Source organism: Odontesthes bonariensis, chromosome 16 (assembly GCF_027942865.1).
Source record: "Odontesthes bonariensis isolate fOdoBon6 chromosome 16, fOdoBon6.hap1, whole genome shotgun sequence".
NCBI lineage: Eukaryota > Metazoa > Chordata > Actinopteri > Atheriniformes > Atherinopsidae > Odontesthes > Odontesthes bonariensis.
In genome coordinates, this window is record NC_134521.1 from 8,281,996 (window position 1) to 8,303,131 (window position 21,136).

At 39.5% G+C, this 21,136-nt stretch overlaps 1 protein-coding gene across 1 annotated transcript; it reads right to left on the reverse strand.

The window, feature by feature from the left end:
- Positions 1–10,040: 10,040 nt before the first annotated feature.
- ufm1 (ubiquitin-fold modifier 1) lies at positions 10,041–20,420 on the reverse strand. The gene is made up of 6 exons (XM_075487641.1): positions 20,337–20,420; positions 20,177–20,233; positions 17,368–17,425; positions 15,079–15,118; positions 13,165–13,197; positions 10,041–11,010 (listed from the first exon to the last, which is right to left on the reverse strand). Coding segments are annotated over exons 1-6 (264 nt in total). The 5' UTR covers positions 20,339–20,420; the 3' UTR covers positions 10,041–10,936.
- Between the last annotated feature and the right edge of the window lie 716 nt (positions 20,421–21,136).

Here is a 21,136-nt window from a genome sequence, read left to right on the forward strand (position 1 = left end):
CCTCGTCATACTGAGCGAGAATACCGCGCATGAGTTTTAACTTCAGACACTTGAGAGGCGCTGCGCGATGCGCTACCGCCCATCCCTGCACATATTGGTGGGATTTTAAGGGCTTGTTACCTCAGCAGTTCTGCTAATGGGCAACACAGCTGACAGTCACAGGGAGGTGGAGACGAGAAGATGAGCTGGATTAGTTAGATGTGATGAATAAGGCAGCGCGGCAATTGTCGACATCTCCTGCGAGAAATATTCTTTACAAAAGAAAAACAAACTATATATGACAAGCCTGTCACACTAAGGTATTCCTCAGTTGTACTCTACACAGCTTACAAGCCTGTGTTACCCAAGTAGAAGCATGTTGGTATATACACTGCTCTCAAAAATAAAAGTACTTCAAGTAGAAAAATCCCCTCTGTGACTGTTCCACTGTTGCATTTTCTGTCATTATATTGCAATTTCTTATGCATTAATGTAAAATTGAGTTATTATTGACTGTTTTGCATCCAACTGTAACTAATTATTGTTTTCATTTGGTATGCATCTGCTTGTACTTTTGAAAATGTGTTAATTGATTAGAAAGCTTGTAAAACTTTGAAAATGTCGACCAATGCTGAGACAATAATCAATATCCTGTCAAGCTAACGCATATTTTCAAGTGTGCATGTATAAAGTATTGTGGTATGTTTAATGTTTATGAAAAGAAACATCACATTTAATCATTTTCTCGTATATTCTGTCAAAAAATGTGTAAAGTAACTTAACTAAAGCTTTTTGACAGGTATAAGAAATAAATACGTTTCCCTGTAAGATGTTGAAGATGTTGAAAGTGCCATGAAATGATAAGACCCATACCTAATATTTTAAGAGCTGTACTTCAGTAAGCGTAGTGAGACACAGTGAAATAAAAAGAAAAATCATGAGAATGTTGCATGAATAGAAAAGACGTACAATTTCAATATTTGAACACTTGCAGGTTAATATATTCCACATTATTTTTTGTGATTATTAATTTTGCTGTACATTCTCATATTGCTCATATTCCTCGTTCCAGTCTGACCACAGCACACTGCTGCATGTCATTTCTGCTTCAATACTGATGACATACATGTTGGGCTTTGGGCTTTATTCTGTAATTAAAGGGACACTGTCATTAGTTAGTCTGTTGTAGGCATAATAAACCTCTGTTGTGCTCTTCCTCATTTGCTCTTCTATGTTTATCCACCCCATGCAGAGAGCTACACTGAGAAGACAGGGCTGCTTGTTTCTTATTCATGTATGCATTCATCCATTTATTTATCTGGCTGTTTATTTTCAGACACATATAAAGCTCAGAGCTGGCCTCTAAGTAATGATGACTTTCCCTCAAGCAAGAAAAAGAAACAATAAAAACCTCCTCCTGCACTTGTCAGTGTAGATCAGTTAAGTATATTGGAAAAAATCTAAATTCCAAAATATTGCCATAAGCAGCTGTGTGGGGATGTGGAATACGTATTCAGCTCTCACCGACCAAGAAGTGCAGCAAATTGCTGGGGAAGAAAGAAAAAAGCTATCTTGCTAGACCTTGGTGGTCCTTGTGGAAAATTTGCACAGTAAGATGAAACATTTTTTGACACTAAGTCATCATGAGGCAATAAACACTTTTCTCTCTCCCCACTCTGCAAACAAGGGTTTTGAAATGATCAGCTTTCTGCCATATGAACTTGTTCCTTCATTGAGCATTGAGCATCAAAGAAATTCACAGTGGTTTTTGCAACCATGCTGCTTAATTTAAAAGCTTTAATTAAGACAATTCAGTTAGAAGTTTTTGCAGACATTTAATTCAATAAGAAATATGCTTTGTTGTTTAAGAATTCATGCCACTGAAGCTAAGAGTCCAAGCATCAGCGGTATGAATAACATACCATTGTAATGAGACCATTTAAGGCAAGTCCATGCAGTTGCTATGGGATTTTTTTTGATTGTTTAATAAAACTAATAACAAGTTTCTAACATGAATATTTGAACAGTTCCACCCTTACAAACGAGACAGCTTTCAGTCTTGAAAATTCTTGCATGTAACCCTGAGAAAAGCATTGCATGTGACGACTTTTGGGTCTTGATTCCTCACTCGCTACATTTTAAATGCCAGGTGATTAGAGGCTTTCTTGTACCTTGTTATTTCAAAGTACAAGGCAACTGCTGCTTTACCAGCTGTCATTAACCTCATATGCACAAATATACATTCTTCTTGTGTTTTCACATGAGAGAGGCCATTCACATACATGCGCGTTTGATTTGCATTCTGGGAATACAGTCAGCAGGTTGCAGTGAAAACCAAATCCTGAGGACATACAGAGGGCAGGCTATAGAACAAAGTAAGGCCCTAAATATCATGATTAGCTTGAAGAAATTAGAGGTCCATACACATTTTCACCTGGAACTCTAACCCACAATGTTTGTGTCCTACATTACTTTCATAGAAAAAAGATAAAAGAGCCCACATAATGCGGCTTGATGAGCACCTGCTTATGTGATTCCCATTATTTTGATCCTCTGTCTGGTCAGACATTTGTTCTATTCTCATGTGACTAATTAGTGGTGAAACTCTGACTCATCCCTGCAGCCTATCTCCATTAAGTTATAAGGCACAATGAAACTTTTGGAAGGTTCAGCCTCAATTTTATGGCATATTCACACTGTACAGGATGTGGGGTTCCTTCTGCTCAGCAGCTGCTCTGCTGTGATAAGACTCCACTTGGAGATTTGTGGGGTTTGAGCTTGCATGGCTCAGTGAAAAAGATTCAAAAGTATCAGCTAATAATGAGAGTGTGGGGGTCAGGTACCTATCAAATTGTAACATTTGCATAAAATCTTGGCATGTATGCCAAAAATGATGAAATTACTTCCTGAAGAATAAGTGAATCCATTTGAAAAGATATTTTGTAGTGAACTGAGTCACAGAAAGACAATTGGCCATTCAATGCAGCAGTGCGTTATTGATCCTATTAGTTCAAAAGAGGCTTAATATCATTGTTTTTTGGCTAGTAAATTAAATCATTGCGCTTATTCATGCGGTTATGTTTTCCAAAACTAAAATAGTAAAAAAACAAAGCAATTCTTACCATATAGAAGAGCCACTTCTATAAGAAGAACTGTACTAGGGAGAGAAAATATGGCTTATTTGCAGACCCACAGACAGCTCAGTCTCAACAAAATAAAGAGGAAGGAATTTTAATTTGTAAAGCAGTGACAAAGCGTGCGGAAATGGAAGGACACAGGATCTGTGGGAGCTTCTGATCTGTCTCTTGTTTGCTTCTCACTGTACTTAATAATTCACTTTTGCTGATGCCCCGGAGGGTTTGAGTCCATGTTTACTGCAATGATTATTTTCTGAAGTCATTTGTTCAGGTAATCAAATAAACAGATTTATATCTACTTTTCAAACTGCAATGTTATTTTTACTCCATTATAACTTCTCAGATAAAACCATTTTTTGTGGGTAAAATTTTCAGTTTTCAATATCTGCCACAAAAAGAAGCTAAAACAAGCACTTAACCCTCTTGTTGTCTTGCGGGTCAAAAGTGACCCACTACCATGTTTAGCTGTAGAAAAAATACCTTAAACTATCTTTTGCCAACTTGAAATTTTATGACTTTTCCTAAAGGGACATTAGAAAAAGTCATACTTTATTTTTGTTTATGTTTCCATGTGGGCTGTACACCACTAGGGTACAAAGATTGTCTTATGGGTCATTTTTGGTCCTTGAATTATAAAAACATTTAAACACCAGAAAAAAGTTCACTGTTTTTTTCCCTTTCAATATAATTAATTCAGAAGTAATTACTTCACATTTATATAATAGCAATAATAAACCTTTATTATGTAAAAGAAAACTGAGAAAACAAGAAAACTGTTGGTCCAACTGACAGTTGGTTTGTGGTAATAAAAAAAAAAGTTTAATCCTGAAAACTGGTGATTATCTTTTTGTATTGTGCAACAAAAGATACATTATAAATTGTTGAATAGATAAATAAGAGGTGGTTTCATCATACGAAATAGATTTTGGATTTAAAATTCAATTAAGTTGCTTTATTTTGGGGCTTTGGTAGGGCGGGTCATTTTTGACCCATAGGACAAGGGGAGTAAACAGAATGTTAAGACCGCACAAGGATTAACTAAATCAACTATCAAAACTGCATTTTAATGTGATTGAAATACCTCCATTCAGGACCTCTGCTCTAGAATAGGCCATTTGAACGTTTTCGTGTGGTCCTTTTACTTATTTCTACTCAAGTAAAGTATAGGACAACTTCCTTGTCTGTGCATAGGTAGCACAGCTGTTGCACTCATGCTTTCAACACTCAACATCAATGAAAGGAACAGGCTACCTGTCAGTCTACATTCTGTCCTCACTATCTCCAAAACCACAAAGAACCTGTTGCTTCTTGAGGAGGTGAGTACATGAAAGCAGCAGCTCAACATGCAAAACTACTGATTAGGTTTTCCTGAAACCTGACATTTTTGTCTGGGTCAGCTGGAAATGCAATGGGAAATCACCCCCCCAACGCCAATTTAAAGATACACAACACACAAGTGCACACAAAGATTCACATCTGGTCTGTCTTTGTTCCCATATTACAGTCGTGGAAATGTAGACATTCACAGGACACAGCAGGAACTCTTCTCCAAACAGACATGTTAGCTCCACTGCTGCTCTGTAATCATCGACACAATGACCATGCAAGTTTACACAAAGTGCCCTTCAGGTTGATGTTTACCGTCTGGTGAAACTGTCCATTTGTTCCTGTGTCCCACATACTCCAGCTCCATCAAAGATGACAATGTTTCAGTCGACAAGAACATTATCATTATTTACAGGAGAATTGGGTAAATACAAGTTGCGTTTGTGAGTTTGTTTCTGTCTTGGCGGGCCTGAAAACTGTGAGAAAAGGGAGACATTTCTTGCCACTTTCTGTCTTCAATGAATTACTGTACTTTGCATGCATTTATACCACAACAACAAGGTAGGCCTACAATACTTTTGCAAATTGCTTTGTTTCCCAGGCTGCTATTTTCCAGTGAGGCTTATCAATCAATCAATCAATCAATCAATCAATTATACTTTATTAATCCCCAAGGGGAAATTCCAGTTTACCTTAAGCAATGGGACAGTGAAGAGGTGAGCGACCTTTTCCACCGAGAGCCAAGACAGAATGCAGAAGAGGTTATATCTATACATTTTTAATGTAAAAACATTAAAGATTCGTAGACAGCACATTTGTGGAACTTTTTCAGGGGATTGGCTTCCTAACATGCTACTTGCAGAGATTATTATCTGTTAAATAACACGATGAGGGATGAGCCTGCTGCAATTAGACAAAGCCCTCATCCTTAATTCCTGCAGATAGTGTCAGATTGCAGCACTCTTGTGGATTGTTGGAGATAAAGTCGTTTTATAAATTTTGAAGCTTTTTCTTGTATGTGTGAATTGTTTTACGGCCCAAAAATAATGGGTTAAGAGAAACATAGACTCCAAAGTCTCACTATAATTATTATTCCACAGCTAAACAAATCTTTACGTGTGTATGTACAAATAAAAATAAAGGCCAATGGAAAGGAACAAATAATCAGTGCATCTTGCATATCATTTGCTGTCTAACACTATAAACAAAATAGTTTAATCTTGTCAAACATAAAGATATAAGTCAAATTCTCTAAGTTTGAAGAAGGTGGCTTTTTGATTTTGATACAGTCATGCCCTCCATAAGAAATGGTGACGTGACAGTGATTTTAATAGGCTACTGCTCTCTGGTGGTGAAAAAGGGTATAGCATTCCAAGAGTGAAGTCCAGGGGTCAAGTGTTTTAAATGACCAGGGAGCATTTATTAGGTTGCACTGACAGAAAAATGAGCCAAATCGAGTAGTTGGTGCAGATACACAGATTTTTGGAATCATTCACCATTCAAGATCTTTTTCCGACCACGTTTCCTCCTCAAAGATGATGGTTCCCCACCGTCCTTCCAGTTTTTAATTATGCGTTGGACAGTCCTTAACAAACTGCCGCTGGAGAATTCAATTGGGCAAAAAACGTTGCACTTTCTGTTTTTAATGTGAAGTATTCATAATCCAAAGCCCAAGGCTGGTATGTCCCCTAAATGCCCTCTCCCTGTGGTTTTATCGATATTCCCACAAGATCTAATTCACATGGGTTCAGAAAGTTGGTGCGGACACAGAAAAAATGCAAAGACAGTAGGGGTAAAAACAAAAGTTAGCTCCGGGCCTGCCTCCACAGACTGTGAGAGGACAGCTAAACCCAAGGAAGAAAGTGTTGCCAAAACTTTTACATTTTCTGTGACAGGTGGAAAAATATACAGAACCTATAAAACCTCACAACATTTATGTATTAATGGGACCAACAGAAGGGAAAAGTGAGTTGAGATGAGCCAGTGGGTAAGTTGACCCATTCCCTGTATCTTAGCAACCATGCACTTATATAATCACGTGACCATTCATTTTGGAAGCACCCATCGTTTCAGCCTGACTGTAAACAGAGTAAGCACATAGGAACTGTCAGTGGCTCATCAAGATAACATTTTGACTCATTAGATGTAATGGCAGCTACATCAATGCTGGTTTATCCAAGTTTGGAAATATTTATGTCGGATGCTGGGTTTTGCTTTAGGTCATCTTTGAAAAAAAGGACTATGACTATTTGTAAAACAGACATATCTTTGAAATTTCTTCTGGGTTTGATCTAGTTTTAGTTAGATGGTCAGTTTATGCCCATGCGGGAAAACTGACCCAGATCAACCTGGCAAATTGAGCCAAAGGAGTACTTATCTTTAAAAGAAACCATATTTTTTTTAGAACTCTTTGTCATAGATTAATTCTGATGATTTGAATTGGGAGGACACATTGTGGAATTTGGTAAGGGGCTTTTGTTTTAATTCTGCCTAATTTCTCTCACTTTTAGGACCAGTAAAAAAAAAAAATGGCTCATCTTACCCTAAATTCTCCTATATGCTGAACCCATCTAAATCTGCCTTTGTGGAACACGATATGCTCACATATCAATTTAGCAAAAACCTTCAGGCTATTTGTCCTGAATCATTTCATAGCAATATGAATGTGTAACATTAAGAAACAGGTCATTTCAGCGCTACTTCAACAAAACACTGCTTAAACAGTGGATTACGTTTTATGAGGAAAGATTTGTGCCTCTGAATCAGTATGAAAGCATCAGAAGAATGTCAACATGGACAGTTCTATCTGAGAGAGAAAATAATGATCAATTAATTTCACATCTACGATACGAGTTAACAACCTGGCAGTAAAGAGAGTGTTTGTTTCTTCAAAGGGATATCTTCAGGGAACAAACAATTTGAGAAACATAAAGACACTATTTTCCATGGACACATTGGTCAGCTTTTGGAAACAACAAAAAGCATTTTTCCTGTCATTTGGCCTTCATTGTAACTGATGCACTTTGATGGATTTAGCATTTTAAAATGAGTCAGCTTAATATGAAATCTCATATTAGATACAAATGAATTCACATTTGAGAGGAGTACAAAGCTACAAGGTTAGATACATAGTCAAAATCAAGCCTATTGGACAAAAGATAAAGAGAAGTGATCACATTAGTGAAAGAAAGAAAGATAGAACCTTGAACTGGGTGTATTTTGGTGCATGCAAACTAAAAGATAAAGCAATCCCACTTTAAAGCCACATCATTTATCTTGCTTTAGTCTGAAGGAAATTAGATACTTTGGGAAAAAAAAGAAAAGAGCATAACTTCTGGCAGGGATAAGTGGGTTGTGTGTCCCCAACTGCTTAAAATTCGAGAAAATTGCTACACGTTTACAATTGCTGGATCCAACATCTGCGTTCCGTCAAGATCACTTTGTTTGGTGGAGAATTAGAGCCGTCCAATGCTTCCTCGCAGTGTATTCTTCCCCCTGCTGTACGAATTTTATGTCAGAAGGGGGCGGAATTAGGTCATTCAGTTTATTAAATAATCTTGATGTGAAGACTCTGTAGCTTTTTATTGGTATAACATGGCTGTGTGCATATGAAAATTGAGGTTCTCGCTCATGAGAGATTGTTATACTAGTGTTTGACTGGAGGAGAGGTTGTCAGAGGAACGCCTGCACTTCGTCTCTTTATTCGGCTCGCTGAGCCGTGGCCACAGTGATGGGCTTATCTCAGAGTCCATGAAGGACCACTAGATCTCATTTTAGATTGGCTGAGTTTAATGGGAGGCCAAAGTGCATGCTCGACATGACATTTATAAAGCAGTGGGGGTGCAAAAGATTGAGGAAAAGAGTACAGAGGGGTCCACAGGAAGAGACATTTCGTAGAAAGTGGGCTTATTCTCCATCTCTTCCTCATTCACACAGCTTCACACACAGCCACCGAGATCCGTCAATACTGCTTATATCCCCATGTTTGTGTCCTTTTCCCTTTTTCCCTGTTCGTCTACAAAATTCATACCATGAGACGAATAGCACTGTCGGGGACTTCAAACCTTTTCTCTCACTCAGTCGAAGACCAAATCAATCGAGTTGACTTTTCGTGTGTTTTACTTTCTTTTTTGTAAAAAATCCCTACAATGACAGCGATTAGTGGATGGCCTGTAACTGTGGCAACCACATTTTTCTCTTCCTTACTCACTTTGCTACTTACTTTGCTTACTTTGGCAGCCGTGGATCCGTGGTTAACCACGTGGTTGTTGGTCCGATACCCACTCTCGCCACTCAAAAAGATTGGTGAACTGACAGCTGGAGGGGGGGCAGTCCGCCTCCTTGCCACGGCACAGGTGCCCATGAGCACGGCACCGCTCCCCGGGCGCTGTGAATGGCTGCCCACCGTTCCAGTGTATGGCATCTGTCTCCATGAGTGTGTGACCATGTGCATGTTTGTGTTCAACAAGTGCCAACCTGGCTGGGTTAAATGCGGAGGAGAAATATTGTGTATTTCCCTGCATGTGCATGACAATAAATCTGATCTTAATCTTACATGCACCTGTCAAGACTAATTAGACTCAAGCTGCTCAAAGTGTTCAACAAAGGGAAGAGTGGTTCCTTTTTGAATACAAACTAATTGATCATCTGTATCACAGAAAAAAAAGGGGAAAAAAAGAAACTGAAATACACCATCAGCTAATGTTAACATCTGTCTGGAAGATCTGTTCCAAAAGACACCATGGGACCCAAATCTATCTGTACAGCAGTGCATTCTGCAGCTGGCTCAGCACAGAGAGCTCAGTCTGTTCTGTCACTTTGAAGCACATTTTTACTCGTCACATCCATTTTGTTTAAACTGTAAAGTCTCGAGAGCTTCTTAAGATCCACAGAGGGCTATTTTTCTTAGTCCACAACGGAAATGTCCTAATACCCGAATGTCCGAAGGAAAGCATTTATCAACTGATATTTATGTTTTACCATATGGACCGACCTGGCACAGTTTTCAATCACCTCATAGAAACCATGAGTAATGAAAGACTATTTTGCAAATCCCTGCAATAATTACGCCGTTCATTTTGACCAACAGCAGCCCTGCGATAACCAGCATCTGCTGCACTGAGGAACTCTTTGGCCTTATGCCATTTCAGAAGGAAATTTCTCGTCAATGTGCCCTGCAGTGACTTTGATTAAAATAAATGAGAAAAAATCCATTTGTGTCAGGCCTTCTGCTCTTCCTCCTCCCCATCTGAATCAGCATCCTAAGAGCGTGAGAAGCAACTGTGAGCTCTCGCTGGCGTATTCCAACATCCACGCTCCACTGTTCCCTCCGGTCCGCTTTTTTTTCCCTCTCTTTACCACGTGTGCACGTTTTTATTATTCTGTGGTGGCGAATGCGAAGCAATTCTTAGACAAATGATTCAGACCTTCTCTGATGATAATGACTAATGTGGAGGTGATAATGATCCACTTCTTCAGATCAATCAGTTAGAAAAATAATGAATATCTATTAGTAATTTTGATTGGGATAGAAATAAAATAGAAATGTTCTGTCCAAGGATTTTTTAAGAATGATAGAAAGACAAGACACCGGACAAATGACTGCAAACACTTCATATTTATTACCCAGATTGTTACACATTCTGAGGCCTCTGTATGTTAACTGAAGATTTGTGGAAGCCTGCCTTGTTTCCTCAACACCTGCTCATCTGTTCATAATCAAGCTGGCAATGCATATCAAAACATCCCAAGTACTCAGTGAAGATTTTCTGTATGTAATGTGTGAGGATGAACAATACGTAACTTGAAATTCAAAGTGGAGCCGTTGGGAGGAGAAAAAAAAAAAAAAAAAGATGTTACAATGTGAGCTGGCAGAGGGCAGCAAAGAGCCACGTGCCTGCACACTTGAAATTGAATGGTTTCATTTATCTAAAGATACGGGGCTCTTGTTAAAGAACATTCTGGTCCTCAGTACAAGTTCAGTACAGGTTCATAATGCAAGTTGTCCTGTGTGAGGGAAATACTTGTGAGACAGGTGTCTTATATAAAAGAACTAATGTGAACAAACAAATGCCCTGCATCAGCAGCCACTTATAAAGCAACAATGCTCCTTAAAAAAGAAAAAAATTCTGCCATATTCATAACTCAAGGAAAATAGGCATGCACTGTAAGCTGCACTGACTGCTTACCGACACTTACAAAGATACGATAGCGACTGTTGACACACGGTTTGTTCGTCTATGAGTATCTCTCTTGATGTTGCTGAAAACTTTTGAACTTGAATGAAAATCAATATACAGGGACGGCCCATATTTGTGTGTGTGTGTATGTGCGTTACTGATAAAATTAAATATGCATTTTCTCATGTGAGTCACTGTCAGTTGTTGGCCAAAGATTACATAAAGACACACGCCGAGGTGTTTCCTGGTGTCTTCAGTGTTGTATGATTCGGCTGGGTGAGTCATTATGCCGTCGACGGGGAAAAGCAGCATAAATCAGTCTCCTTGTCCTCCCACTCTGTCTCTGGGAATGATGCGAAGCTCTGAGCCGTGTTTGAGAAACACATTCCCTGCAACAGAGGACAGAGCGTCACACAAAGATCGCAGTTTTACAAGCCATGTGCTCTAAAAAGGAGTTCTAACGGCTACTAAAGCTGCAGAGAGCACATTGACTCTCCAGCTGAGATTATTTAAGTCAACTCAGCCGATCGATTGGATTCATTCTAACCTTAAAACCAACAATAAAACAATATGCAATCTCTAAGTCAAAAGCCACGAATTTGCCCATAAAGTTAGAAAACAAAAAAAAAGTTTTCTAATGACAAAATTATCTGGTTTAGTTGCCTGTACACAGAAACAACAACTGCATAACAAATTGCTCATTCAAGCTGAATAAATCAAAATTATAGGACCGCAGGTAGCAACTTGATTCATTCATTTACTGGTCCAACCAGCAATCATGCTGAGTTGTTACACGTGCGGCATTACTCATTGCTGGAACTGTAAGGATGTGTGACCCTTAGTTATGCTTCAGAAAAGCGTGATATTAGCCTCATTATAACATGTGTGAAAAAAAGAAGCTGGAAACACATCAGATCAGTTTCAGCCGTGCACTCAATGGTGAGAAGAAGAGGTAGAGCGGCCGCAGTGGGTGAAAAAAGCTCATCTGACAAAGGTGTCTGAACTGAGGCTATTCTTGGCAGCACACGGCACAAGTGTGAGGCTGATAAAAAAAGCTGCTGCGAATGCCCACCACCATATCCTTTCTGGGCAGAAAAAAACCCAAACTGTGCCTCAAATCTAAGCAGGCATCATCTTATAACTCTCCATGCAGAAAACACACAAAGTCAATTTTAACCAGTGTTTGTTGAGACCGACGACTCGCATAAGAAAGAAACATGAATGTGGAGGAAACACCGAAGAGGCTTCCACGAAGGCATTATGATTCAGCAGGACTTGCCAATAACGAGAGAGCCGAAGTGTAATTTTGCCTCAACAAACTGATACCTCTACTTCGCCTCCAGTCAGAAGGGACTCTTTAATTTAACGGAACATAAAACACTGCACCTTAAGGCTTTTTTCTTTTTCTTCGCGAATCAGACAACCAAATTCTATGACAGCAACTTGTCACTTACAGAGATGTTGCCTGCTAAGCTGTGATCAATGCAGGATGCGAGGCTAATTTTGGAGAATTTTATTTACAGATACAGATTTCAGTTTTTTTTTTCTTTAATAATGTGGGCTCAAATATAGGAATAAAATTAGTCCTTCTTCCCACATTCAACCTCACTATCAATGTGGTATGGCAGCGTGAAAACTTTGCTTTTTAATTCCGTCTTGCATCATCTTTGGTGAAGAAGATGGCCTCAAAGTCAGTGAGTACCACTGCAAAATCGTGCCAGATTTGAGCATTTGCCGCCGAATATTCTGTCTTTATTATTATTCTTCAGCTAAACAAAAAAAACAGTCTCTCAGTGCCATTAGTCATTTCAATCAACAAGATTAAGTTGTACAATTTTATGGAGCTTCATGGAGGTGTAGCGCAAGCCACATAAAGACCACATTGTCTCATTTTGTGCAGATTTGAATCCCCTTCTTTAAAGTTGCAGAAAAAGGCTCTTGGCCTCAGATTGCACATCATTTTCCTTCTTGACCCATCTCATTTAGGCTGAAAATGGGGTCACTGTGGAGTCGGTTCTGAAATATGAAATTGATTTCAAAGACATACGACAAAGTATGCTCTTTCGGCATTACTATTTTATGCTAATAACAGAAAATAGTGCCAAACATTTCTTGTACAGCAGCCAGTGTGTAGCTGTTTTGCAGGATATCTATCTATCTATCCATCAATCTATTGCTTTTTTAAAATACAAACGTTGACAAAATAGCTTTTTTTGTCTTCATGTTGCTTCCCTGCTGATTAAAATTGTTTATTGTTTTTTTAACAAGAACTTAAAGATCAATTCTAAACCGGCTGCAAAGGCACATCGTAAAACATGCACTGCCAAACTTCTGCATTCATGCTGATAATAATTAACCGACCAGTTGGCAAAATGAAGAAGGCCCAGAAGTTTATTCGGCTTCCGAGCACATCGACGCACTTTAATGGAAGGAATAACCACATGTTGCACCTCATTGTGTGACTTTATTGGAGATATAAGAACAATCAAAATGTTTAAAAAAAGAAAACCATCAAAGGCAAGTGCCAGAAAACAACAGCTCACCTGCAGTCTGCGCAGGGTTGATTCCTATTCCATCTGGAACGCAATCATGAAAGAAAAAGAAGCACACAATGTAATGTCCGTAGATATCGTTGTGTAAGTGAGCAGTAAAGATATATTCCAAGTGTCTCAGTAGCAGGTTATTCTATCTGGACCAACAACATAACAAACCTTTTTACCTTTTTTTTTTTTTTTTTTTCCCCTTAGAATATCAAAAACACTTCATTTATACTGCCTGTAAATATTCAGGAAACCATTTTGTCTGCTAGTTAACTCCGAGTACAAAACGCATACGAGCATCAGCAGTTTTTATGGGACGCTGTGCAATTTAACTGTTGGGAAACAACGGATACGCTAACAATCGTTTTCTATAGCACCCACAAAATTTGCCCTGGTGATTACAACGACTGCGGCTCCTAGATCAATAAAGTGTTGTGCAACAGGATGAGTCCAGATGAATCTTTTCATGGTTTTACTCTGAGGCCGTTTTAAAAATCAGTTCATCGGGTAGGTAAGGGCAAGACATTTGCTGACTTGGCACTTATTTTTCTTTTTTCTATCCAAGTCAGAGCTCACACTACCTGAGTTGTACTTAATTTAACCTTATATACTTAATTTTGCAAGTGAAATATAATAAATTAAAATAATCATCTGAATAATCACCTCTTAAGTAATAACACGGGAAATATATTAGGATCAATTCTGAATTGCAGAATCTAACAATTTGGACTTTTTTTGAACAACTCCTCTTTGTTTATGAGCATGAAGTCTGTCGTGAGTCATGTGGATAATTCATATATCTGACTCACTGCCTCCTAAGATGAGATAGAGGCAGAACTAGAGCTTACCATTCCAAGAACTGCTTTTAAGAGTTGACCTGTGTAAAACTCATGAGGATGGATTATACAGACTGCCTTAAAGTTTAAGCTACAAAATGCGGTTTACTCCTTTAACACCCTCGAAACCTTTGTCAGTGTAAGACAAATTTGCTTGTCTAATTCAAATGTTGCTCGTGCGAGATTTAAAAGAGTGCATCCTCGAGTCCTCAGGGTACGCTTGACAGTTAAAGGACAGAAGCAAGGAAGACATATGTATACGATGAAAACCATTTTTCACTTTCAACCAAAGATTTATGCAACTGAGGCATTCTGACATTTAACCCTTTTAGCTGAAAAAAAAGAGGCCAGATTTAAACGGATTTACAAAATGTCATGACTGTTCAGCACATTTGAACCCACAGTTACCTGAAAGTCATTATTTGTGGGCTTATTTTCACAGATCGATATGACATGCCGACCTGTGAAAACATCCGCGGGGCTCATTTCGGAACTCATCGCACGGGCATCAATTTTCAATGAACGACGGAGACGCAGATTATCTCGAGAGCCGGGAGGCCGTGGGGCTGATAAATAATGCCGGCATCTTGTTGTCCGTTTTCCTCTTTTTTGTATTTTACAAAACACGGAAATTTAACGATAATTACAAAGAAAAAAAAAATGCTGACCCACAATAAACTTTGATTTATCCGGCGACTGCTTTGCCTTCATCGAGTTTAACATAAAACAAATAAATATGATAATTAAATGTCCTTGGGTAATCAAAAGCCTCGCTCGGCAGCAGCCATGCTGACACGGCTCGCTGCGCAGCAGATGTGTTGGGAGTCAATTTAAGTTCACCTGCCTAATATTAACAGGATCACCTCAAAGTGTTGATTAATTCACTCAGTCTATCACAACTCGGATTTTGTTAAAGTGCCTTCATGCCCTCCCCGCTTGTTCGTGAAGCCTTAAAAAGTAAAGAAAAACTGTTGAAACCGTTAACACATGAAGAAGAACAGCAAGATAGCCGTTAACCTTTGCACTGAGACAAAGCAACGATAATAACAGACAGAAGACATGTTTTCCCATCCAGACTCACCATTTGTTATTATTGCACTGGTTGCTGATGGCACTTTGAACTGCAAAAAAAAAGGAAGAAATTCAAATGATCACTTTCAGAACCCCCACGAGTGAAATCACAAACAGAAATCTACATGTTGGAAATTTCCGCAACAGTAAATGACTTTGGCTCAACATCCAGGGGCGCGTTGCTGTCCAAATAACCTGGCCGGTGGCAAAATGAAAGCAAGCGTCTCCGGACACAAAGTTGGTGAACAATGACAGAAAAAAATCTAAACAAAATGCGCCGAAGAGTGTTTTCAGCATTTTGTCCGTCCAGTTTTTGGGTTTTTTTGCACTTGTCAAACGGACAAAATGGGGCCTGCACACACACACACTCATGCAATTACTTTAGAGAGAACCCCGAGGGAGAGATAGCCATGCTTGAATTTCTGAAAGAAAATCACTCAGCGTGGTCGCAGTACGTGTTCCACTTCAGCGTTTGACAGAAGCGGACGTGGGCTGGTGGGGTTTGCAGAGGAGTGATGGAGGGAGCAGTCTGCCACCAGGGAGAAAAGGCTGGCAAAGTAATGCTCATCGCATTACTGCAGGTACCACAAGCAAGGCGCACGGACACACAGTTCAGGTCAGAAATAACAGGCGGGGCTTTGGTTTGATTCTGCTAAAAACCCCACATCATGTAAAATATCCATTTAAAGGATCGTGTCACTGAGTGTGAAACCAATCATTACCAGCAAATTACTTTTACAATTTTCTTTTGATTTTTCTTATTCAATGACCTTCTACACTGCAAATCAGCCACTGTTGGAATAATCACAAAAAGACGAGTACAAGCTACAATTGTTTAGTCACACTTTAAGTGTATGAGCGATATCTGCGAGTGCAAATGACAACATGTTAGCGTTCCTGCTGCGTACAACAGTTTACTCTTAAACAATTTCCCTCCATCCCATCACCAATCCTTCTCGGGGGGGGGGGGGGGGGGCTCAGTCTGCTGCATGAAAAGTAAGACTTCCACTGTGAAATAATGTTCCGGTTTCTAACGGAATCAAATTAACACCCCGCCAGCACGTCATAAAAGCAGCGCATCAGCACCTCAGCTGTAGTCTCTGGCAGGATTCCTTCAGTCACTGCACCGCTGTGTGTTTACACACACGAAATTAAGGAAAATAGAATTCAGAGCCGAGGGAGATAAAAAAAAACGTCGGGTGATGGTGATGAGTGTAAAGCATGCGGCAAGTGACAATATTATGCTGTGATGATTAAAATGTGAATATGCTCTGGCAGAAAATAAGATCCATAGTCTGTAACACTGACACACGCTAAGCTTCATTTTATCACTGCATTTGCCAAATCGTCAAGCTTAGTGGAACAATCTTCTGTTGGAGCATCCTGAAAACTGGGACTTTTGGATGCGAGACAGCATCGGCCAAAGGGCCCCTGGGCTGGGATTGTCTATTACGTTGTTACACGTGGTAGAGCCGCTCTGCTGCGGCCGATAGTGACACCGTTAGGGATATATCATTGTCCTGATACAGGCATATCAATCAAATAGCCTCATACACTTCAATGCACCACACTCCAGAGCGTTTCAGAAGAAAATGTTTCGCTTTTCAATACATTTATCATTTTGCGAGCCTCGAAGCTATGGGTTTGTGGCTGAAGCACAGTTGTGTAAGAGCAGTTTAAAGGGTTTTGAGTGTAAAGACCATCAGAAGAAGTGGCTCTTAAAGAGATGAGCATGGCTGGTTGCACCGGCTGTGTCAAAACTGGAAAGATTTCTTAACCGAAAGGAGAACACACTGAGGGCAAAGTTAGCTTGCTTTTCTCTTGATCTGATTGGTTGAAGCTCACTCATGATGAACAGATGGTTTATACAATCATCTGCTACATATTTATTTTTATTTTTTTTACTTTTTCCTAATAGTTTACACTGACAACTTCCCAGACCGGTCATTTCATGTACACATCGATATATCTTAGTGTCTCCACATTTACAGTGGATCCTGCACCGGTGTAGACGGTTTTATCTTTGACATCTTTTCCTTTGAGGATCTGACCTTATAAATCACAAAAGCTGAAACTTTTTCGGGAGTGTGATACGTCAGTGTTTGATGTGGAAAAGTAAACTTTTCCATATAAACAGTCCAATCGTGACAGTTTTCTTGTTGATCACAACAGATGCTCTTTTCTGTGTTCTTTCCCATTCGAAGACAGAAAACTGGAGCGGCAGTGAGTAGATTCGCTTGGTTTCCATTTTTCTAAATTCCGTATCAAATGGGTGAAATCGACAGAACAGCAAACTCACCTCCTCAGCTGCGAACTTCAACACTGCTGTGAAGGGCGTGCTTTCTGGGACGCTTAACCTGCAACATACAAATTGAACAGCCTTTAAAAAAAAGAAACATTAAATCCAGGATCTATTTCCTACATTCATTTATTTTATCTATTTGGGGTCCCCCCCCCCCCCAAGCACATTGTTTTTCCTCTCAGTGATTCAGTTAACAGCCCCAGATGTGTTATTTAGGAGCTCGAAAATTCATTCTGACTTTTATGGAGAGGAGATGAAAATGAATATTGAGTGTGACATTAGTACCGGGATACCTGACCATTTATGGCATAGCTACACACTTTCAGTAGGACGCTTCTCCAGTGAATCCTGCGGCAGTTTTCAGCGGAAAGCAGAGACCACCCAGGAGCCAACCAAAATACAAGCCAACAGGCACATAAAACAGAGATGTGAGATTAGACAAAAGAAAAAAAAAGAAAAAAAAATCTTATGGCTAAAAATGTACTGGCCAAGTAAGGTAATGCAGAAAGAGCTGTGGTGGTGGAGGGCAAAATCAATTGGCAGCCAGTACAGCTGAGAGATGCAGAAAGAGAGAAAAAGCACCAACTGAAGCAGCAGTCTGAGGGAAAAACAGACTTGCTAAATTAAAAAGACCAGCTTAATACCTTAACGGCGACAGGTCAGTTTCTGAATGTCACTAGTGATTGTAAAAACGCTGCCAGCCAATGGGATACTTCATTATCATAATTGTCTTTCTGTTGCCAACAGCCTCAATGGCTGAAAGACTCCTGGTCCAGCTGTTGGAATAGTCTGCATAGCCTCCGTGTTTTACAAATATCTATCTAGGATATCTTTTTGACGGTACAAAATAAGGCGTAAGTCGAGTGTTTCAGAGCGAATCTCATCACTGTGTCAACACCGTCTGCGTTTTGACAGATCAATGAAGCACGCAAAGGAAAATGCTGAATCCCAGTTTTTAATGGCAGCGATTGTTGTTGGGCAGCTTTAAATGGTCTGCAGTGTATGTAACTTTGACTGGGATCTCAAGCTTTGTGACATAAAGGAAAGTGAATAGAAGAAAACACTATTGTACAGCAGCAGGGGGGCTTCTTTTAAGGTATCAGTGAGATTAAATAAACAAAAGACTAAGATGAGTGGCCATGAAACATGCACTGCATGTGCTGACTTTTCGAATCCATGAAAAAAATACGCTGTTACAAGCATAATTTTCTGATGATATCTGATGAAAATCTAACTAAAATTGTTTCTATTTTCTGATGGAATGAAAACATTAAGAAGGTGCAGGCACTGGAGCCTCCTCCTGCAGTGAGAGCTATAACCTGTCTGACATAAACCCCTGACAGCTAAGCATGTAGTGTTCACTCCATCACCTTGGTAACCGTAGCTAAAAAGTGTGGTATCACTGAGAAAAGATTTGACAAGCTCTTTCGAGGCTTTGTAAAGAACATTGTGGATGCCTTAGAACGTGGTAAGGGATTTGAAAAGATCTTAAAACACACCCAAGAAAATTCAGCCATGGGGTGTTTGATGCAAAAAACAATTCTCCAATAAACCAAAGTAACGTGCAGCAATTTGTGTCAAAGTTTGTCGGGTTTAGAGTAGAGAAATTGAACATATCTGACATGGATGGATGGACGGCAGACCAAGGAAAAGCCTCTGCTGAAAAACAGGAACGTTAGGGAAAAACTACATTTTGCCAATGAAGACAAAGGCAAGAAGAAAAGGTTTAGGAGTGATGTGCTTTGGACCAATTCATTGAGGGTGGTTTGGCTAGAGTAAAAGTAAACATAGGAGGCAAAAGCAAAAAAAACTTCATACCAGCTGTGGGTAAAAATCTTGGGGTTTGGCAGCCTCAGGTACTGGGTACCCTTTTTCTGTCAGCGATTACGCCGCACATGTGTCTAAAGTGCATGAACATAAAAATCCAATGATTTGCAAAGGATGTCCTACTTTTTACAAATGACAGTTGAGTGCAAGCAAATTATGCAAGACACGCAAATGTGATGTGGTGACTCAGAAGCCTGCAGCTCACAAGATGGTCTTAGTCCAGAAGTGTTTGCATCACCAGAGATTCTTAAGAATAAGGCTGGAACCATAGCTGCAGCTTTAGTGGTTTTCAACCAGATTGACAAAGCTATGTGCGTTCCAAGCAGAGCATTTAGTAAGTGTTAAACATGCCTGCGCTTGTGTGGGTAAAGACAGGAAAAATATTAAATCAACACAAACAGTACAGTAGCACATCTGGAGGCAGAATGATCACTGGGCCAACTGGAGTCTTTGTTCTGCACAAAACAATGAGAGCCAGAGATATGAAAGTCCACCTTGGTGCCTATTGTCACCAGACCCACCTGACAATTAGTCTGTTTTCTGATCAAAAGATCTGACCTGCCTTCAGTCATGGTTGTTTAGCTCATTGGTATGAATGTGATCAGGTTGCTAGACTCAACAGCTGTCATCTTGGTAAGTAAATGAGTTAACGGACTATGTGGAATTTTTTTTTATCAGTAATGAATGGCAGCAGATGGCAGGCTGTCAGGTCCAAATAGAACCAACAAAATACTACCATTAACTCTAAAAAACGGAAGTTGACTGGTTCAGTTAGCTGATTTGTTCAGCATCAGTGAATCACAGTCAGGGCCACATGTTGCTTAAAAGGTACATATGCCAACACGTATTTGTAAGACAGCCTCAAATACCGAATTTTGCATTAGCAGCGTCACTAAATGTAAATAAATGGCTTCAGAGATCTGAACTGTTGCAGACAGCAGCGTTAAAGCTGTGAATGCTGAGCTGTCAGTGCACTCACACTTTGTATGGGAGCCGGGGGTCCGACGTCAGGGTGATTTTAAACGTCACTTTGGACCTAATGAAGAGGACGAAAAGAGTGGTGTTAATGGTAGATGTTGGTCATTGGATACCAACTTTATTCGTGGAAAAAAAATCACACGAAATAACGTGAAACTCACATCTTTTAGGCGAGACGACTTCGTTTGCGATCTGTTTATCCACACCCGGAAGTCCGAAGGACCCACACGTACACGTCATCTATGTAGTTTTGACCCACATCTCTGCATGTTTACTGTTTTAATGGATAGATGGTCATTTATTTCTAAATACAGACATATTTCCATTAAAAATCTCATTATTCGAACAAAATAAAATGGGTTATTTGAAACCGTAACTGACAGGCATTCGTACCAAATGACTAACGTTTTGCCGTAAATGACAACATTGACGCGCACTTACATCTGAGGCGCACTGAAGTTTTTGTCCAGTGAAACGAATGATGGCATTTCTCTGCCCAGTGAACTTAAAGCAGTCCTTTTAGTTTTTCTTAATTTCGAGTAGCTTTTATTGTTTTACACGGCATGTATTCCTACAAGCTGCAGGTAGCCTACTGTTAGATTTGCTGCTATGTGCTGGTTTCGGTGGAAAGTTGAAACTTCGTAGACTATGCATTCGACTGTTATTTACATATGTCATGATTTGATGATGGTATGAATTAGTTTTATTATATGCCTGGCAGCTAGTAAACGTGTTGCATGTTGCAGGCATGTTATATGGTTGCAATGAGTGCACATTTCAACTAAGGATGAAACAGACACACCTAAGAACACAACAAAATTACACAATAACAAAACAGAAAAGGCATATAAAAAAAACTGCATTTTGAGATATATAAGACACAACAAAACATAAAATGTCACAAAATGCAACACTCAAAAACAATAGTATAACACATATTTTTTGAATATTTGTTTTGAGA